We start from the raw sequence: 16245 nt of genomic DNA, 5'->3' as shown, positions 1-16245 counted from the left end.
GCAGTTCAATGTTCTAAGGACTTTAATCCCAAACACACAATGGCTATTTTGTACACGTTCGGAATCATTTCCCATTTGCTGGCCAGATCAGATCAGCTCCCTTTGCCTGCCACATGGAGGCTTTAGGCTTCCTTCTTCCCCTCTTACAACAGAGGCAACATCAGGCTGCAAAATTAACACAGAACACCTGATGCAACCGACCAGAAAATGCACCCGAAGGACAGATAATATTCAGAAGACATGGAGCCAGCACAGGCAGAAAAATGTGTACCGGCTTAAGAGAAACAAGGCTTTGTTTTTGCTTTTACCAAGCAGTACTGCTGCATCATTTTCCCTTAAAAGTACAACAACTAAGCACATACACGCACAAAAATTGTGAAACTAATAGATTTCCAAACATCTGAAACTTGAATGATTGAAATTAATCCGGAAATCTGAGCACTTGAAACAAAGTTCTGCAAATGTGATTCCCTAATCAAGTGAACAGTGTTGCTGCTGCTGTTTAAAAAAACCACACTCCAGCACAGCCCCACTAAGAAGAGCCACTCCGTCTCCCCCAGGGACTTGCTTGAACACGGAACATTCATAGCGCACAGCATGCATACCGCTGCACCACACCAGTCTGGATTTACCACGTGGGACCCATTTGGCAGCCATACTAATAGCAGCCAACGACAGTCACATCATTAGCTCGGAAGAAAACTTTCATAAAAAGCCAGCCTGGAAATGCCTGAGTACAATTCAGAGCTCTTGTAGCAGTTACTATGGAGTCACTATGGGAACAAGCCATGAGTTAAGCCAAGTACTAATCTCACCAAAATACAAAAAAGAATGCTTATAGGCATTTTGCTTCCTTATTGCAAGACTGGCTTACACCTCCAGCCCCAGCCACACTTCGCTTGCTCAAAATATATACTCACAGGCAGCTATGTATACAATTAAAGGGTACATTCATCAAAACAGTCTAGAAGCAACCCATGGGGTGACACGAGTCTCCTGCAACCCACATCTACAGGCAGAGGGGAAAGAAAAGGGGAGTCATCCCTGCACAGGTGTTGCGTTCTTTGCAAGCTGCGTTGCATTTAGGCAGAGGCTGTCATGAATCTGGGAAGCAAAGCAGAATTACTCATCCCCGAGCCAGAAAATTCACAACATGTGCATGGCCACGGCCATACATACATAGCTTGCTTATTTTTTCCTTGGAGGAGGAAAGAAAGATGGGGCTTTGCAGAAAAACAGGAACACTTCCCGCTACAATGGTTTAGCACTGAAATCAGCACAAAATCAATCGCATGGACTAGCAACATCTATGCACTGCTTCCATTTGAGTAAATAATGGGGAAAGTGTGTGTAATACACTGAAAACGGCTGTGAAAGACTGTTAGCACAGACACAACTGCTGCAACACAATTGTCCCCATGCAGCCACAGCAATGTGCTAGTGCTGAAACCCCCTTCTGTGAATACACACTGCAGCTTCAGTATCCAACACTTTCCACTCCCCATTACCTCTACTGATAGCTCAAGGGCATACTTTAAGTGGCCTGCTTCCACTAAAAACATGCCAGGGCAACAGAGCACATGCACGTGTGTGAAAGAAGCACAGCCTCGTGTTGCACTGCCTTAAAATGTTATTGAGTGACGTTGTGTCAGGAGAAAAGAAAAACAAATAACAGTTTCCTGAGAACTTTGTTCCAACAAACTAAATTTACTGCCCAGTGGTAAACATCTAAGTTTCCCACTTTATGGTAGCCAGGATAAAATGGGTACGTGGGAATGGTACTGGCATGAGTACCAAACCTTAGCCGTTATTAAAGCTCAACGAACAGCTTATAGCTTTAACTGAAATATTTCACATCTCCCCTCCAGATCTATGTGTCACAAACAAGCTAGAATGTGAAGCAAAACAAAGACTCATTTATGAAGTGCAACATAACAAAATCGCTTGTAAAAACTGAATTAGTAGAAACAGACACAAATTTCTCAAAAATAAATTACACCTTTGCCTCTAACATCTTCACCTTTCCCCCAAAAATCATCACACAATTTTTCCTCCAAAAAACCGCCTGAATTGATGTGTAGCAAAAAGAGTAAAATTCAAAGAACAAGGACAGGTTTAATTACCCTTCACATGATAGAATTTACCTAAAAAAATCCCGTAAGCAGAATTTAACCATTTCCCCAAGCATTAACACAAATGCTTTTTGCCTCCTCCCACATTTTCACAAGACACAAAGGTTAGAAGCACATGACTCATATCACCATTCTGACCAATTTTCCTGCCAGGCTGTTCATTATCTGTTGGTTATCTGCTAAACTCTGCCCTTTGAGAAGGTATGGAATGAGTAGCTAATTCATTACCAGTGAAATATCTGATGTTTATTAATGACGTGAGGATATCTTTCAAGAAGGCATCAGTTTCAAATTTTCACAGAGCAGTATATCATACACCACTGCTGAATACCACAACTGAAAAAGTGTACAGCAGACTGCCAAAAGCAAAGGCATGGCCTCTATGAGTGCACTTCTCTGAATGCTTCACGTGACTGGTCACAGGTAGAGGAAAAACATCAAGGAGCTGCATCAGTGTAAACATGAAATGCCAAAGAAGTTATTAAAATAGTATTTTATTTTATGAATAAAAACTAAACAGAATCAGGATGTGGATTTTATTTTTTCTTTTTTCCCATTTCCTTTGAACTACTCTGGTCGTTTCTTCTCGAAGAAAGGCCATATCTACCACTCCTGCGCTGATCCTGCCACTCACTCTCCAGTTGTCTCAGCATCTCTTGTGTTAGAAGTCCTTCACGCAGCAACCTGTTGGCAAGAGATCCACGTCCATGGCTTTTCAGATCCTCCTGCTTTGTGGCAGACCGATAGGATCTCAAGCTCTTTGCTCTTCCTTCTCCCGGAACCCCCAGTGCAATGGACAGTGGCTCTGTGGATTTTGCATCATGATGGTCTGAAACCGTCCTAGCATCTCTCTTAGTCCTTGAAAGAGGAAAGCCTTCTGACATAACTTCTGCTGCTCCAGAAGCAGCACCAGATTGGGAAGCTCGGATCAGCTTGGTGATGTTGCAGACACCAATTTGTATAATGTCGTCTAGTTTTTTCTGAATATCCCGTACGAGGACAGCATCGGGGAACATATCCATGAAGCGGTAACTGAAGAGGTGAAATACAACAGCATACAATTAAACCTTTAAGTTAAAGGACTACTGACAGGGACAAAAAAGAGACACACATTACGTTAAGTAAAAAAGAAAATGTATTACACGTTGCATGGGAAGATCACTGTATTTTAAGCGGTATTTCTGATGCTCCTGTCCAGGACCCCTTGTTCCTAACTTCCTCTCTCTGTCAGTCACAAATTGTTCTCTGCAGAACCCATGACTTGTTCCCACAACACAGCTACATCAGCATTTCTCCAGAACTTCAAAGGCCATAAATGAGCCCATACTGCACCACATACACACTGGCCGGAAAGACACTGCTTTTCTAGGACTATACATCATAAATATTAGCAGAAAAAAGTGATTCTCAAGCATAAAGTCAATACCTTAACCACAGATAGAGGTCAAAAACGTCGTGAACAGCTTCAAGGTGTACTAGTTCCTTGATGTTCTTTGGTGGGGCTAGTGGCCATTTGGTGTGTCGACAGAGCCAGTCAAATGTCAGAGGCTCGTTTCTACTGAACTGTCTTGCAAACTTGGGGGAAAGGGAAGAAAAAAAAAAAGTGGATTCAGTGAAGTCTGTAGTTAGTCAGAAGAGAAGAAATACAACTGCTTACAAAAGTCTTTTCTGAAATCAGTTGTATTATTCACTCAACTAATAATCAAACAGGCTCTTTACATTCCTCAGAACTGGAAGAACATCCATTTGTACTCCGACAGTTACACCCTAGCAAAGGTCCACTGTAACCCTCAGAGCACAGAACTGAATGAAGACTCCTAGATAACGTTTTCATGACAGTTTATTATTAAAGATACAACCACTCACCAAACCGAAGTAATCCCAGTGAACTAAATTCCCTTGAGTCTGTAACCAATAGTCCAGAAAATACCTGCTTTGTTTTACACAGCCCAAATGCCACACATTCTTTCACTTAATTACTCAACCCAGGAGTCATCTCTCCTTTCCCAGACCTCATTAACACAATTTGTCCATGGGCCATGCACAGAGTTAAGCTGCAAAAGTACAGAGCTATCCAAAAAACATAACACTGGAGATATATGATTTCATCTAGCAGAACAGACTTTGTCTTTTCTTCTCCTCTTGCTCCTATTCTGTTAATTACCTTATTTCAGAATCTCCAGGGTTGAGAAAATTCTATTGAATGTCTTCTTTGACTTAGGAAATGCACTATTTACAGCCTAAACAGATTAAATCTGCAGTAGCAGCCCTTCTGAAACCTAGACATCTCTGCTCTTTTACTAGCAGATAAACAAGACAAATAAGATTCAAATTAAAAAAAAAAACAAAAAAACCTCATGAGCACTGATGAATTGGTGCAACTAGTTCCTAGCTGGCTAACACCATGATTTCTTCTGCCTAGGAATGGGGATTAAATTCACATAGGCATTTAACAGCGTACCTCCCTTCAGTATTACGGTATGCCCTCCTGCACATCTATTACTCAAGATCTGAATGCTTGGTTTTTTTTTTTAAAGAAGGGACAAATCATTTTTTAAACTCTTTAGACTAATCACTCAGCTTTTAAGGAAAGTTAGCATCTATTTTTGAAAGGCCTAAGTCTATCTAACATCTGTGATATGAGGTCACAACATCAGTTACATTTTTAGATATTATTAAAAATGTTTAATATAATCCCTCAAAAGGGAAAAAGACGATAGTGTCAAACAAAGTAAAAAGACTTGAAAGAAATTATTAATTCTGAAAAAACTGAAATCAACTGACGAAAAACTCCTGAGAGGAAAAGAGTTTTTCCAGGCCTGAAAACTGAACTGATGCAATTCTAACATGAAATTCACAGTATTACACCTTGTGGGATCTACATAACGGTGTCTTAACATCAACCACATTAAATCCTACATTCCCTTGGGCTGTTGACAAGCTAGCACCTTGAATTAGTGTCATCTTGTTTTTTAAGGACTATTTTTCATGACCAGAACTAAGCATTAAGAATGCTCTCAAATGACAAAACTCCCAATAAATACAGCAGCTCACTACACCACAATATGCCTAGTCTAAAATAAAGTTGACATTTTCTGGGGAACAAACAATAACTGACCTTCAGCAACGTGGTACACACAAAAGGCTCTTTTCTATTCAAGGGTGCAGTGCAGAAGACATACCGCGATCGCAAATTCAGTGGAATGTGCTGAATCATATCTGCTAGAAATTTAAAGTCGTCGATATTGCAGACAAAGTAAAGCCCATCAACTTGTGAGAGGCTCACAAAAATATCCTGCGAGAACATAATCAAACAAAGAGGTTGTTGTTACAGGGAAGGGTTGTCAAACTTTTTATTACCAAAAGGAAAAAAAAAAAAGATTTGGTGGTTTAAATGCTGGTAATACTGAAAGAACAGTTAAATATCAAATTTAATCCGCAGCAATATATATATATATTTTTAAAGGGGGGTGCGTAGAAGGATCAGAAGAGCTACCTCTACTCTTTGAAATATGATTTTCATTAAATTCTCTGACACAGGATCAGAGGAGAAGTCATAGTGCACTCACTATCCTTTAATTATGCATTTTTGACTGGTCTTTTAAGAACCCAGTACAGTTTTCTAGTTTTCTCCAGTTTTCTACATTTTAGCTACAAAGAATACTATCTTAAAAATCAATTACTTCCAGGTTTGTCACCTAGCATGGCGCAAAAAGCTAACTTTACAGTACAAAAAAATCAACAACTGAGCTATTTTTAGGCCAATGCCAGGAGCAGATCTATTTTAGGAAGAAAGGAATCAAAAGATAAATACAGTGTTGCAACAGAGGAGTTCAAAGAATACCTGACAGTTATCCAAGGTTTGGAGAAATAAGAGATGCCACTATGTTGTTACGTGCCCACAAGACTAATTTCTCTTGTGTATACCTTCTGAAGATTTTTTTTAAAGTTCTTTAGAAAAGCACTGAGTTTCTTAACAAGGTGTGTGACTCGATACTTGAAGATATCAATAACACACCCTTTTAAAAATAAATCTTAGTAATTACAAGCTAGCTCAGAAATTCACGAATTTTAAAAGTCTGCTGCTACCCTACCAGTGTAAACCTTCCAGGAGGTCTCCAAGTATCATCTTTTACTTCTGTGTTAGAAACTGTATACTCTGCTATATAACACTGTATCATCAGCAAACAATACATGCCTTACAAGCTGTCTGTTACATTCCCACAGTACTGGTTTCTAGGAAAACAGTGACAATGAACAATGCTATGGAAGCTAATAGTTTTGATTGTTCTTACAATTAGATTAGATAGAGTGGCGTCAGGGAGATGATAAGCAAACATTTCTATCTGCTCGGGAGTAGGATGCAGGCCAGCAGCCTAAAGGGAAAAATAGAGATAACATTTTCCATTAATTCTCAGAATTGTTCTTATGTTGTGCATCAGACACAAAATCCAGAAAGATAAAACTCCAGACCACCCTACAGAGTTCCATTTTTAGAGCACACTCCAATGTCTGAGCTTTAAATTCTTAAAAATACAAGCAGTTGCAATATAACTGAAAATATTTCAGGCTTCCAGACAGGCCATATATTCCAAGTCACTCCACTCCAGCATGACACAATTCATTTTTGTTACTAAGTTGAAAGCAGACACAAAGAAAATTCGTTCGGGATCAGATGTGCTCCGGAGCGCATCTGCACAAACTGGGTAGCGAGCCTCTCACCTTCACTGGGGGCACAGACTCGCTCAAGATCTCCTTCAGCTGCAGTAAGTCATCACGGTGCATTGTAGTGACTTCTCCTTGCTTGAAAGATGAGCCAAAACGCCCAGCTCGGCCTGCGATTTGTAGAGCCTGAGAGGTTGTAATTGAATCTATTTCCTTTTCTCCTTTTTCATTGACAGTTGGCTTTACTATTGAGTTAAAAATTATTCTTTTTATACACCTGAAATATATAAACAAAAACAGAGAGGAATCCTTTTTGCAAACTATTTCCAATATATAAGCCACTACAGAAGAATGAAAGCCTTATTTTCTAAGGCTTCTCCTGTAAAGTAAGTGGCTACAGACGCTGCTTAGGAACATATCATATTCAAAAGGGTACCACTAAAGCACGTCCCTTAGCATCACATCCGCATGTCTCCTAAATATCTCCAGGGATGGCAACTCCATACCCTCCCTGAGCAGCCTGTTCCAATGCTCAGCCACTCTGTGAAGAAATTCTTCATCACAACCAATCTAAACCTCTATAGGTTTAGAGTGAAGCAGGTTCCTCCCATCCTCTAACACAGAATTAGGTCAAATAAGCCATTTAAATTAAAGCTTAGCCCTTCACAGTCAAATTTATCAGTATTTCAGAATTAAAATGTATGTACTGTGTTATCCAGAAACAAGTAAGGAAACTAATGCAGGTATTAGATCCAAAAAAATCATACTGTAACCTGCCCAGAGTACTTACAAATTGAGTCCCATTCCAATGGCATCTGTAGCAACTAAAATTTTGCATGGGTCATTGGGATCATTGAATTTCTTTGCCTGTTCAAGTTTTGTTCCTAAAGCAGAATGACAGAAACTTCACATGGCAAGCACTTCTTATAAAATAAATACAGTGTATCACTAAGATTGATGACTTTAAAATAAGTTGAGAAAAAAACTTTTTATTTGGTTGGTATTTGGCTGTGGTTGGGGTTAGAGGGACAGCAGAGATTAAAATCATTCCCAGAGCTGTTGATAGACTTAATTTAATTAAGCCTATCTGAAGAACAATATTAAGTAATATAATAGTACATAATACAATGTCTAACACCGAGATTACAACATCAGTCAACAGAAGTCTCTCACTATATTTAAATGCAACTAAAATTTCATTTTAAGTTTTCCTACAAAAGCAGCAAAATCAGAAGATTCTTTTAAAAACAAAGGGAGGGATGCTTTACCTGGTGGCAGACTGCCATATATGACAGCGCATTCTAATCCTCTAGCTTCAATCTGTCGACTGACAGAATAAATGTCATTCTTACTGAAACAAACAATGCAGTCCCCAGGCTGGAGGTTATCTAAAGACTCTAAGGCATAATCCAACACAGTAAGAGGGGTGAGTCTCTTGTAGTTTCGGACCTAGAATCAAAGGAGTTATCAAAGATAACATGATTTTAGATGAAAAAATCCTCTGGAAGATCACACAGCAAAGTTACCATCCCAATCGACTGTAACACTGAGGGATCTGTTACAGACAGTAATTATTTCTTCCAATAATTACTTGAAAAAAGGTACAATCGCATACTTGCAGCATTTCTCAAGCTGAGAACCATAAGGCCTTTTCAAACAGACGGACTACGCATTTTTATATGTCAGCTAGCTTAAAGCGAAGAAACACACAGACTACATAACAGCAGTTATTCTAGTAAGAAATTAGTGTTTTCAGTATTTCAGTCATCCAAATGTTGTAGCTGGTCCTCTTTCAGAGCTACACAACCCAGCAACCACAGATATGTAAAGCCACAGCTGTTCACCAGGAAATTATGCAGGCTAGATTTTCTTAGGACCAAATTGTGTTGGTTTTACTAAGGTTCAGAAAGGAACCTCCTGAAGACAGCAGTATTTATGATAGGAAATTTGGGTTTCAGAGATTTTTCAATCGCTTTCTTCTAGAGATGAAAGCTCTTTTGACTCTTTCTCTCATCGTATGGAGAATAACTAAAAACAGATCAAGTAACTTGAGCCAAATGAGGGAAATGGCTCTATCTAGGAAGAACAGAACTGCAAAGAAAGTCACTATACAGCTGCAGCATTCCCTAAGGAGAAGTCAGCAAAGCAATTACCTTTCTTTAAGAAAAACAGAACAAAAAAAACACAAAACACTTTACAACATTTCCTTCAGTTTACAGGAATTGAGAAACATTTTAACAAGAACTACTGCAAGAGTCGGTTTGATCAGTGGTACCCCAGACAAGAACCCACATTTTAGTTTGCTTTCTCAGCAAGAAGAACTTATGTTCTACCCATAACTTCACCGAACTAAAAAGTTTACCTCAACTTCCTCCCCTGTAGTGTACATGAGCTCTGTCACCAAATCAATAGCAGCACCTTCTCCACAAACATGGATTTCATCTGCACAGAGTCCTAAACAAGACCCAGTGAAACAAAATGCAAAATGTTACACATTTATATGCAACAGCAGCTTGGCTGACATAAACAGTTACCCAAAAACTACATTTTGCATGCTAAAAACATTGAGGACAATACATTTCAACTCACATTAAATTAAGCACTATTGTAATTAGTTATATCTACCCATGAACAAAAGTTAATTGTCAACACTATCAAGCTTACCCAGAAGGGCTCTTGTCCAAGCCCATCCTCTGGCAGGATCTCTGATCATCTGAATTTCATCAATCACCGCAACTTCATCTTAAAAACAAACAAAAAAATATGATGCACCAAGGAACAGCAGTACTACACAGGAATACCACAAATGCTTTCCAAAAAAAGTTGCTGAAATCAAGCTAAACCTCTACCACCAAAAATACTACACTAAGATGACCCAGGTTTTACTGAAACTGCTCTAACATAGTACAGAAATTATTCCAACAGGAGTGAAAAGGAATAGTTATGCTACCCCACAGAGTCCCAGCGATAACACACAAAGATCCCATAGATGTGAGTGAAACAATTGAGTATACGTACAAGGTGTGTTTGTGTTGCACATTTCAATGGTACAAGCAATATGAGAAGCTTGTCTGGCATCTTCACTGGCATACACACGCTCTTCTCCTGTCACCAAATCACATGGCACATTCTACAGGAATTCAGAAAACTCATGTTAAATTTCTTCATTACAATATTACCTTCTTCCCGAAGCGGAAAGATAGTTTCTTTAAGCAGCTTCTAAGACAGTATTCTGAAAGCTATCCAGAAAATAACTCCACAGCATTTTGAGACTTGTGCCCTATATTTAAGTTCTATCAGACTGAAGGGTATATTGAAGAGGTAATATCCTTAATTAGATGTCCTCCTCCATTTCTGCAAGAAATTACATCTTATAGTACTGAACCCAGAGAGAGAAAATACCAACTGAAAATGCTGCTTCGTGGACTACTTCAAGCAGTTACAACGCTTAACAAATCATAGAATCATAGAATTAGCTAGGTTGGAAAAGACCTACAAGATCATCCAGTCCAACCATCCACCTACCACCAATAACCCCACTAAACCATGTCTCTCAACACAACATCTAAACGTTTCTTGAACACCTCCAGGGATGGCGACTCAACCGCCTCCCTGGGCAGCCCATTCCAGCACCTGACCGCTCTTTCAGAAAAGCAGTATTTCCTGATGTCCAGCCTAAATCTCCCCTGGCACAGCTTGAGGCCATTCCCCCTCATCCTGTCACTAGTTACAAGAGCTACAGCTCACTACAACCTCCCTTCAAGTGGTTATAGAGAGTGATAAGGTCTCCCCGGAGCCTCCTCTTCTCCAGACTGAAAATGCAAACATGCATTCATGAGATTATTCCAACACTAAGGGTATGGATAAGTAATATAACATACTGACAGCAGCATTACTCTTTTGGAAGATCTCATGAGCCAGAAGTTTTAGTGGACCACAGTATATCCCAGATTTTGCTGACAAAAATCTCTGGATAGCATGGTATGTTTTTCCACTATTTGTAGGGCCAGCATGGAATATTATCTTTCTCTGAATAGCCCTGGCTTCTGGATACCTAAAACACATACAAAAAAAGAAGATCTGTTGAACCTATATCTGATGTTCTGGATACTGATTTAAGTAAAACTCCTTAACATTTATTTATTATTAAACATTTATTTAAAAGCTTTAAAATTTACATATCAGTAGACTTTAGTGGGCACTGAAAATAGAAAGATCAAGTTCCTAAATACATCCAGCATAAAGAGGTTCCCATGTCTTACATATTCATCGCACTGATCATACAATGCTTTCTAACAGTTATATTTAAATTCACACACAGTGTTCAAAATGACCCTCACTACTACGGTCTCTCTCTTTGCGCACGTTAACATTTTAATGTTCCAACATACTAATTCCCAGATACAGCCAAAAGACAGCTTTCTAGAGAGCCAATACCAACTCAGTTACTTTCATAACTGATCTAACCATATTTTCCTTTTAATTGATTGCAATATATCTTGCAACACAGGTAAGAATGTCTGACACAAGCTATTGTAAAAACAAAGAAATGAAACTGAAAACATAACACAAACACCCATCAAAAAATTTTAGTCCACAGACTTTGAAATTCTAAGTCACTGAGAGAAGGAATATCACAGTCACTTAAACTTACTGACCAGTTGGGTGGCAACCTTAAATCACTGATCTTGCGCAGATCATCCATACAGTCCAGCATCGGAAAGATCTGCTTTGCATGTCGCAAGAAGAATGGAAAGAGATCGTCCACATGACCTAGAAAACAAAGGCTTCTACGTAAGTTTATGTGCTTGCCTGAAGGCTGGTGTCTTCATAACACATTCTGAAAAAACTCAGTGCTACTTCCACCACATGCTTATGTGAGTCTTTCAGCTTCTGGCTCTCTGTAGAAAAAGGTAAACTAACATGAGTATGTTCACACTCACAAAAGAGCATGAAAAAATACCTTAGTTCAGTTAATTCACTCTTGCTAGTCTTCAAGACTAGAGAACTTCTACATAAGATAAGAAGCTATGAAAAAGCAGGGTGAGAAATAATTTTTTCTGTCCTAAGATTTGAGTCTTTTTCTTCCTAAATTCATGTGCTGCCTTGGAAGGAGATGAAGCTTCTAGAATGTGTTTCTTGATAAACAGAGGAAAGCAGAGGACTTCCGGAATAGTTTATAGATTCCTGAAGCCACAAAGACTTGGGTTCCTATTTCAGAATTTTGAGAACCCAACCCCTACGTGAGTAAAATAAAAATCAAACACAAAAGATCAATTCAGAAAAGAGATCCAAGTTCATCATTCACTGTTCTGAATGCTTGCAGAGCAGATGTGGAGCCTTAAATTACAGTCACTAAAAACATACATACAGCTCAAGTTCTTAAGTTCAAACCCTGGAGAAAGCTGTTTCTGCTATTACCAGCTAGCATCGCCCCTTGGTTAAGTGCTGTTAATTACAACACATAAAGCAGTAAGCAAGCAAGCAAGCAACATTTCCTTTTACTAGTGCCACACAGAAAGAGAAAGCGGTTACAGAGCTGTGTTCCCAAGTTTTTCAAGCCAGGAGAAAGCTCTCAAAGTGCCCCCTAGTGACAAAATGACGCTTTGAACAGTGCAGTTTTCATTTCGGCAATGAACAGTTGCTACAAAACAATGGGCTTCCACTTGCCTCCACCTTGATCTCCACCTCTTTTGTTCCCACTTCAGAAGGTTAAAAGACAGAACATCCCATAGGATGTTCCCATATCCCACAGATATTTCTAAAGAGGAAGCAGTGATTTTCAACCTCTTTTACAGCATGGTGGGGGGTTCACAGATAGGTAGGTGAGTACAGAGGTCAAAAGCAGGGAAAAAAAGCACATTTTATCTTACAAGCACTCCAGATACTTGCCTGCACCACAGCATATATCATTGAGAATAATATGCAAATCAGCACTCACAGAACTGGATTCCATGATATATTTCCTAAAGCTTATAAAGGCTTGGTGAAACAGGCGAGCTGCAAAAGAAGAACTGCATGTGAGTGGGATCACAACATCGTATTTGTAAACAAAACACTGAAATGGTCCACGAAAAACCTATTCCTTCACATGAAGTATTGCAAGTGAGTTAAAGGTTATTTGAACCCAGTGACAGAGGCAACCTAACCAAGCACTGTTGTGAGAACCATGAAAGATCCAGTCTACTAATAGCCATATCCAAATAAAACCAGATTCCACATAAAAGAAAATCCTAGAACATCTTCTTACCATCTAATCCATTTTCTGTTCCTAGCCTTTGGATTTCTTTTCTCTTGTAGAACTTATTTAAGTTTTTTAGAACTTCACCTGCAGAAGAAGAAGAACATGTTTTAGTTTGCTCAAAATTAAATCACATTTTGTTGATCCAGAGGTCACAGCTTGCAGTCTCTTTACTTTGGAGAGAGGGACTCTCTGCCTGGCTCAGCAGACTCAAATGACTTCTCCCAGGTTAACCACAGTCACTGATTGAAGCTTTTGTTGAACAGGACAATCTTAAGCTGCAACATAATTGCCACAATGAGGTCAGTATTTGAAACAGCTTCTCCCAGTAGAGATAGGAAACCATAAGTGAGGGAACCTGAAGCAAACATCTTACAAAACAAAACAAAAGGCAGGTTTTTGGGGCAGTTTGCATTGTGTTTTTTTTTTTTTTATTGGCACCTATCACTGAGCAGTAGGCTTTAATGTGAAAGTTAAATCTGCTTGAATCACTCGATAACAGCTTTTACTGAGCATCCTGAGAGACCTTCTCTGCACGCTGCTTCTAAGAGGCACACTCAAGAAAATCAGGCTAACCAGGTGCAGAGTTCTTCCTATTTCTCAGCTAAAACAAAGGTGGGGGGAAGGAAACATAACAGGCTTCCTTCATATAGATCATGAAGTAAGAGATTTGACATGAACATCTGATTACTATGAGGTTATTAATTATCCCATTCCCTTCTCTGAAAGGGAAGTTCTGAGTTGTAAAAAAAAAAAACATATTCACCAGTGTATGTTCTGAATTCATCATGTGTTAGTTAAATCACAATGGCAAAAATGCCCCATTCCCACTGACAGCAAATCAGGAGTTCATACCAGCCCAGGAAGCCTCATCAGCACCTAGCCATAAGCTTATGCTAACCTTAAAATTAAAGTCTACGAAACCTTTATGACACAATGCAAGGACTCATACAAAATGTTCTGCTAGCAAACCTGTAGCGTGCTACACCAACATGCTCCACACTCTGCGATTAATTACCTAATTATTGAAAACCTCTGCCATGACATGGAAAGCTTCCCATTAAATCAACGTTAAATAATCACAAGTTTGCCTCTTTTTCTGAAAAACTACATTCTAGAGCAGAGCTAGCCTATTCTGAATAACAAAAACGACCACGCGACAAGAATAGAAAACCACTGCAGCCAAAGCCAAAAGCGCAAGAGCAGTGGCTACATCCCATACCCCATGCATGGTTACAGCAGTGTCACGAATGGACTTCCAACTACAGCCTGAAGACTACTTCAGGAGATACAGCTAACTGAGCAAGACTAAGGCTGCTGTCAGCAGGCAAACATTACTATACAGCCATCTGTATCTCCATCAGAGAACAGTTAGGGGCCCTGGAAACCAAAGACAGATTGGAAAACACCACAGTAGGAGAAAGAATGAGTAGTAATCCTGAGAAGCCTCCGTAGCAAGTGACAACAGTTAACATGACATCAGACATATCTGAACTCTAAACTGCTGGCCTTTACTGCAAGACGAAAAGGTCACTGCCAGAATATTTGTCACTATCCAAGGCAACGTGACATTAGGACCATCACAGCTCTAAACGCCCAAGATCATGATCCTTCCTAAGCACAAACATTCATCTTAAAAATAAGGTCTATCTAAACAAAATGATGCTGTCATCACAAACCAACTAGGATGTAGCCACAGTAGCTTAACCTAATGCACACAGTCATAAATATTTCCGCAACAACAACTAGTAACCAGGGTAGATACTCAAGACACGTGTCCTACCTCAATCGCTAATTACCCTTTCTACCATTCACTCTTGTTTTAAGAATTCCCTCTCGCAGTCATTTCCTCAACCTAGAACACTATTTTAGCTCTCATTCTTCAGTTACTTGAGTATTACTGATTTCTCAGCACTGTTTTTCAATTAGACTTACGTGGTCTAATCCAAGCAACCAACCAATCCACTCATTTAGGCATCTCTTATTTCTGATGCAGGAACTGCTGACAACATCCCATCTTTCTCAGCTCCCATCTCTCATTAGCAAGCACACTCCCATGGTCTGCCAGCTGAAGACATTCAACTGACTTTCAGTGTGCTGACTGAGCGTTACAGCTCCAATTCAGCTTTATCTAGAACTGTGAAGCTACATGACACAACGTGCTGGTCTCTCATGCAGTAGATTTTTCTGTTCAGAAGGATCACCAATTCCAACTCCTGACTCCACACAGGACAGCCCAAAAATCAGGCCTTACATCTGAGAGCATCGTCCAGACGCTTCTTGAACTCAGTCAAGCTCGGTGCTGTGACCACTTCCCTGGAGAGGCTGTTCCAGGGCTGTTCTCTGGTGAAGAACCTTTACCTGATGCCCAACCTGACCCTCCTCTGTCACAGTTCCACACAGTTCTGTCATCAGAGCCCTCTGCTCTCTCTCGTGAGGAAGCCACAGGCTTGAGGGATCCGAACAAACCGAGATCACTTTCCCAGGCTTCCTATAACTGAGGTTAACGAAAGTAACACGCTACTAGGAACACTTAATTAAGCCCGGCGCCTGCAGCTCGGCCTCCTCCCAGCACCCACCCCGCCCTCGGACGGACCGCACCCGCAGCCGAGCCCGCCTCACGAGGCACCGCCGCCTCCCACCCCCTCACCCTTATCGAGGGGCCGCGTGAGCTCGGCGCCCACGTCCTCCTCCGCCGCGTCCTCGATAGGCTTCAGCGGCACGGGGACGAAGAGAGAGGTGTCGGGGGCCCGCAGGCCGCCGCCGCCGCCCCCCGAGGATGAGGAGGAGGAGGAGGCGGCGGCGGGGCAAAGGCGGACGGCCCCGCCATGGCGTAGGCCGAGCCCCGCGCGCGCCGAGAGCCGCAGCAGCGGCCACGCGCACCGCCTCATCGGCAGCGAAGGGCAGCGGCGGCGCAGAGTGCGCGTCACAACGCAGCGCCCATCTTCCGCCGCGCATGCGCGGCCGTCCCATCGCGGCTGCCAAGATGGCGGCGGATAGCAGCCGTGGCCTGAGGGAACGCGTTCGATGCGCGCCGGAGCCAAACGGCCGCTCCCTGGCTGAAGGCAGGAGCTCCACCCAGCTCCTTCATACTGAACCTCCCCTGTCCCTGCTGAGACAGGGAAAAAGAAAAAAAAAAAAATCACGTGCAAAATTAAAACTCAAGTTACTGAAAAGGCAGAGCTGGGAGTAGTTTCAGCAACCCCC

The 16245-nt window shown here is 40.9% G+C and overlaps 1 protein-coding gene across 3 annotated transcripts; it reads right to left on the bottom strand.

Moving 5' to 3' along the window:
- On the bottom strand, positions 2357–15970 carry SUPV3L1 (Suv3 like RNA helicase). Of its 3 annotated transcripts, XM_021398850.1 has the most exons (15): positions 15689–15970; positions 13048–13125; positions 12690–12797; positions 11456–11570; positions 10683–10851; positions 9816–9927; positions 9462–9539; positions 9160–9251; positions 8066–8246; positions 7588–7681; positions 6855–7074; positions 6428–6508; positions 5251–5427; positions 3559–3707; positions 2357–3164 (listed from the first exon to the last, which is right to left on the bottom strand). In XM_021398850.1, the coding sequence occupies exons 1-15, from the start codon at positions 15927–15929 to the stop codon at positions 2669–2671; spliced, it is 2391 nt and encodes a 796-aa protein (XP_021254525.1). In that variant the 5' UTR covers positions 15930–15970; the 3' UTR covers positions 2357–2668. The 3 variants fall into 3 exon arrangements, with proteins under 3 accessions (XP_021254525.1, XP_021254527.1, XP_021254528.1); XM_021398852.1 differs by lacking the exon at positions 15689–15970 and having other exon boundaries at positions 12739–12797; XM_021398853.1 differs by lacking the exons at positions 11456–11570; positions 12690–12797; positions 13048–13125; positions 15689–15970 and having other exon boundaries at positions 10694–10845.

This window comes from Numida meleagris, chromosome 5, assembly GCF_002078875.1.
Source record: "Numida meleagris isolate 19003 breed g44 Domestic line chromosome 5, NumMel1.0, whole genome shotgun sequence".
Classification (NCBI taxonomy): Eukaryota; Metazoa; Chordata; class Aves; order Galliformes; family Numididae; genus Numida; species Numida meleagris.
The sequence above is the reverse complement of the archived record's forward strand: the minus strand, read 5'-3'. Positions and strand labels throughout refer to the sequence as shown.

Bases quoted from the DNA above. Each gene is read 5' to 3' on its own strand.
- SUPV3L1 (XM_021398850.1), bottom strand. From the start codon at position 15,929: ATGAGGCGGTGCGCGTGGCCGCTGCTGCGGCTCTCGGCGCGCGCGGGG. The intron at 9,252-9,461 runs GTAAGCTTGATA...GGTCTTGTTTAG, and splicing joins TTGGACAAGAGCCCTTCTGG to GACTCTGTGCAGATGAAATC. The intron at 5,428-6,427 runs GTAAGAACAATC...ATGTTCTCGCAG, and splicing joins CCACTCTATCTAATCTAATT to GATATTTTTGTGAGCCTCTC.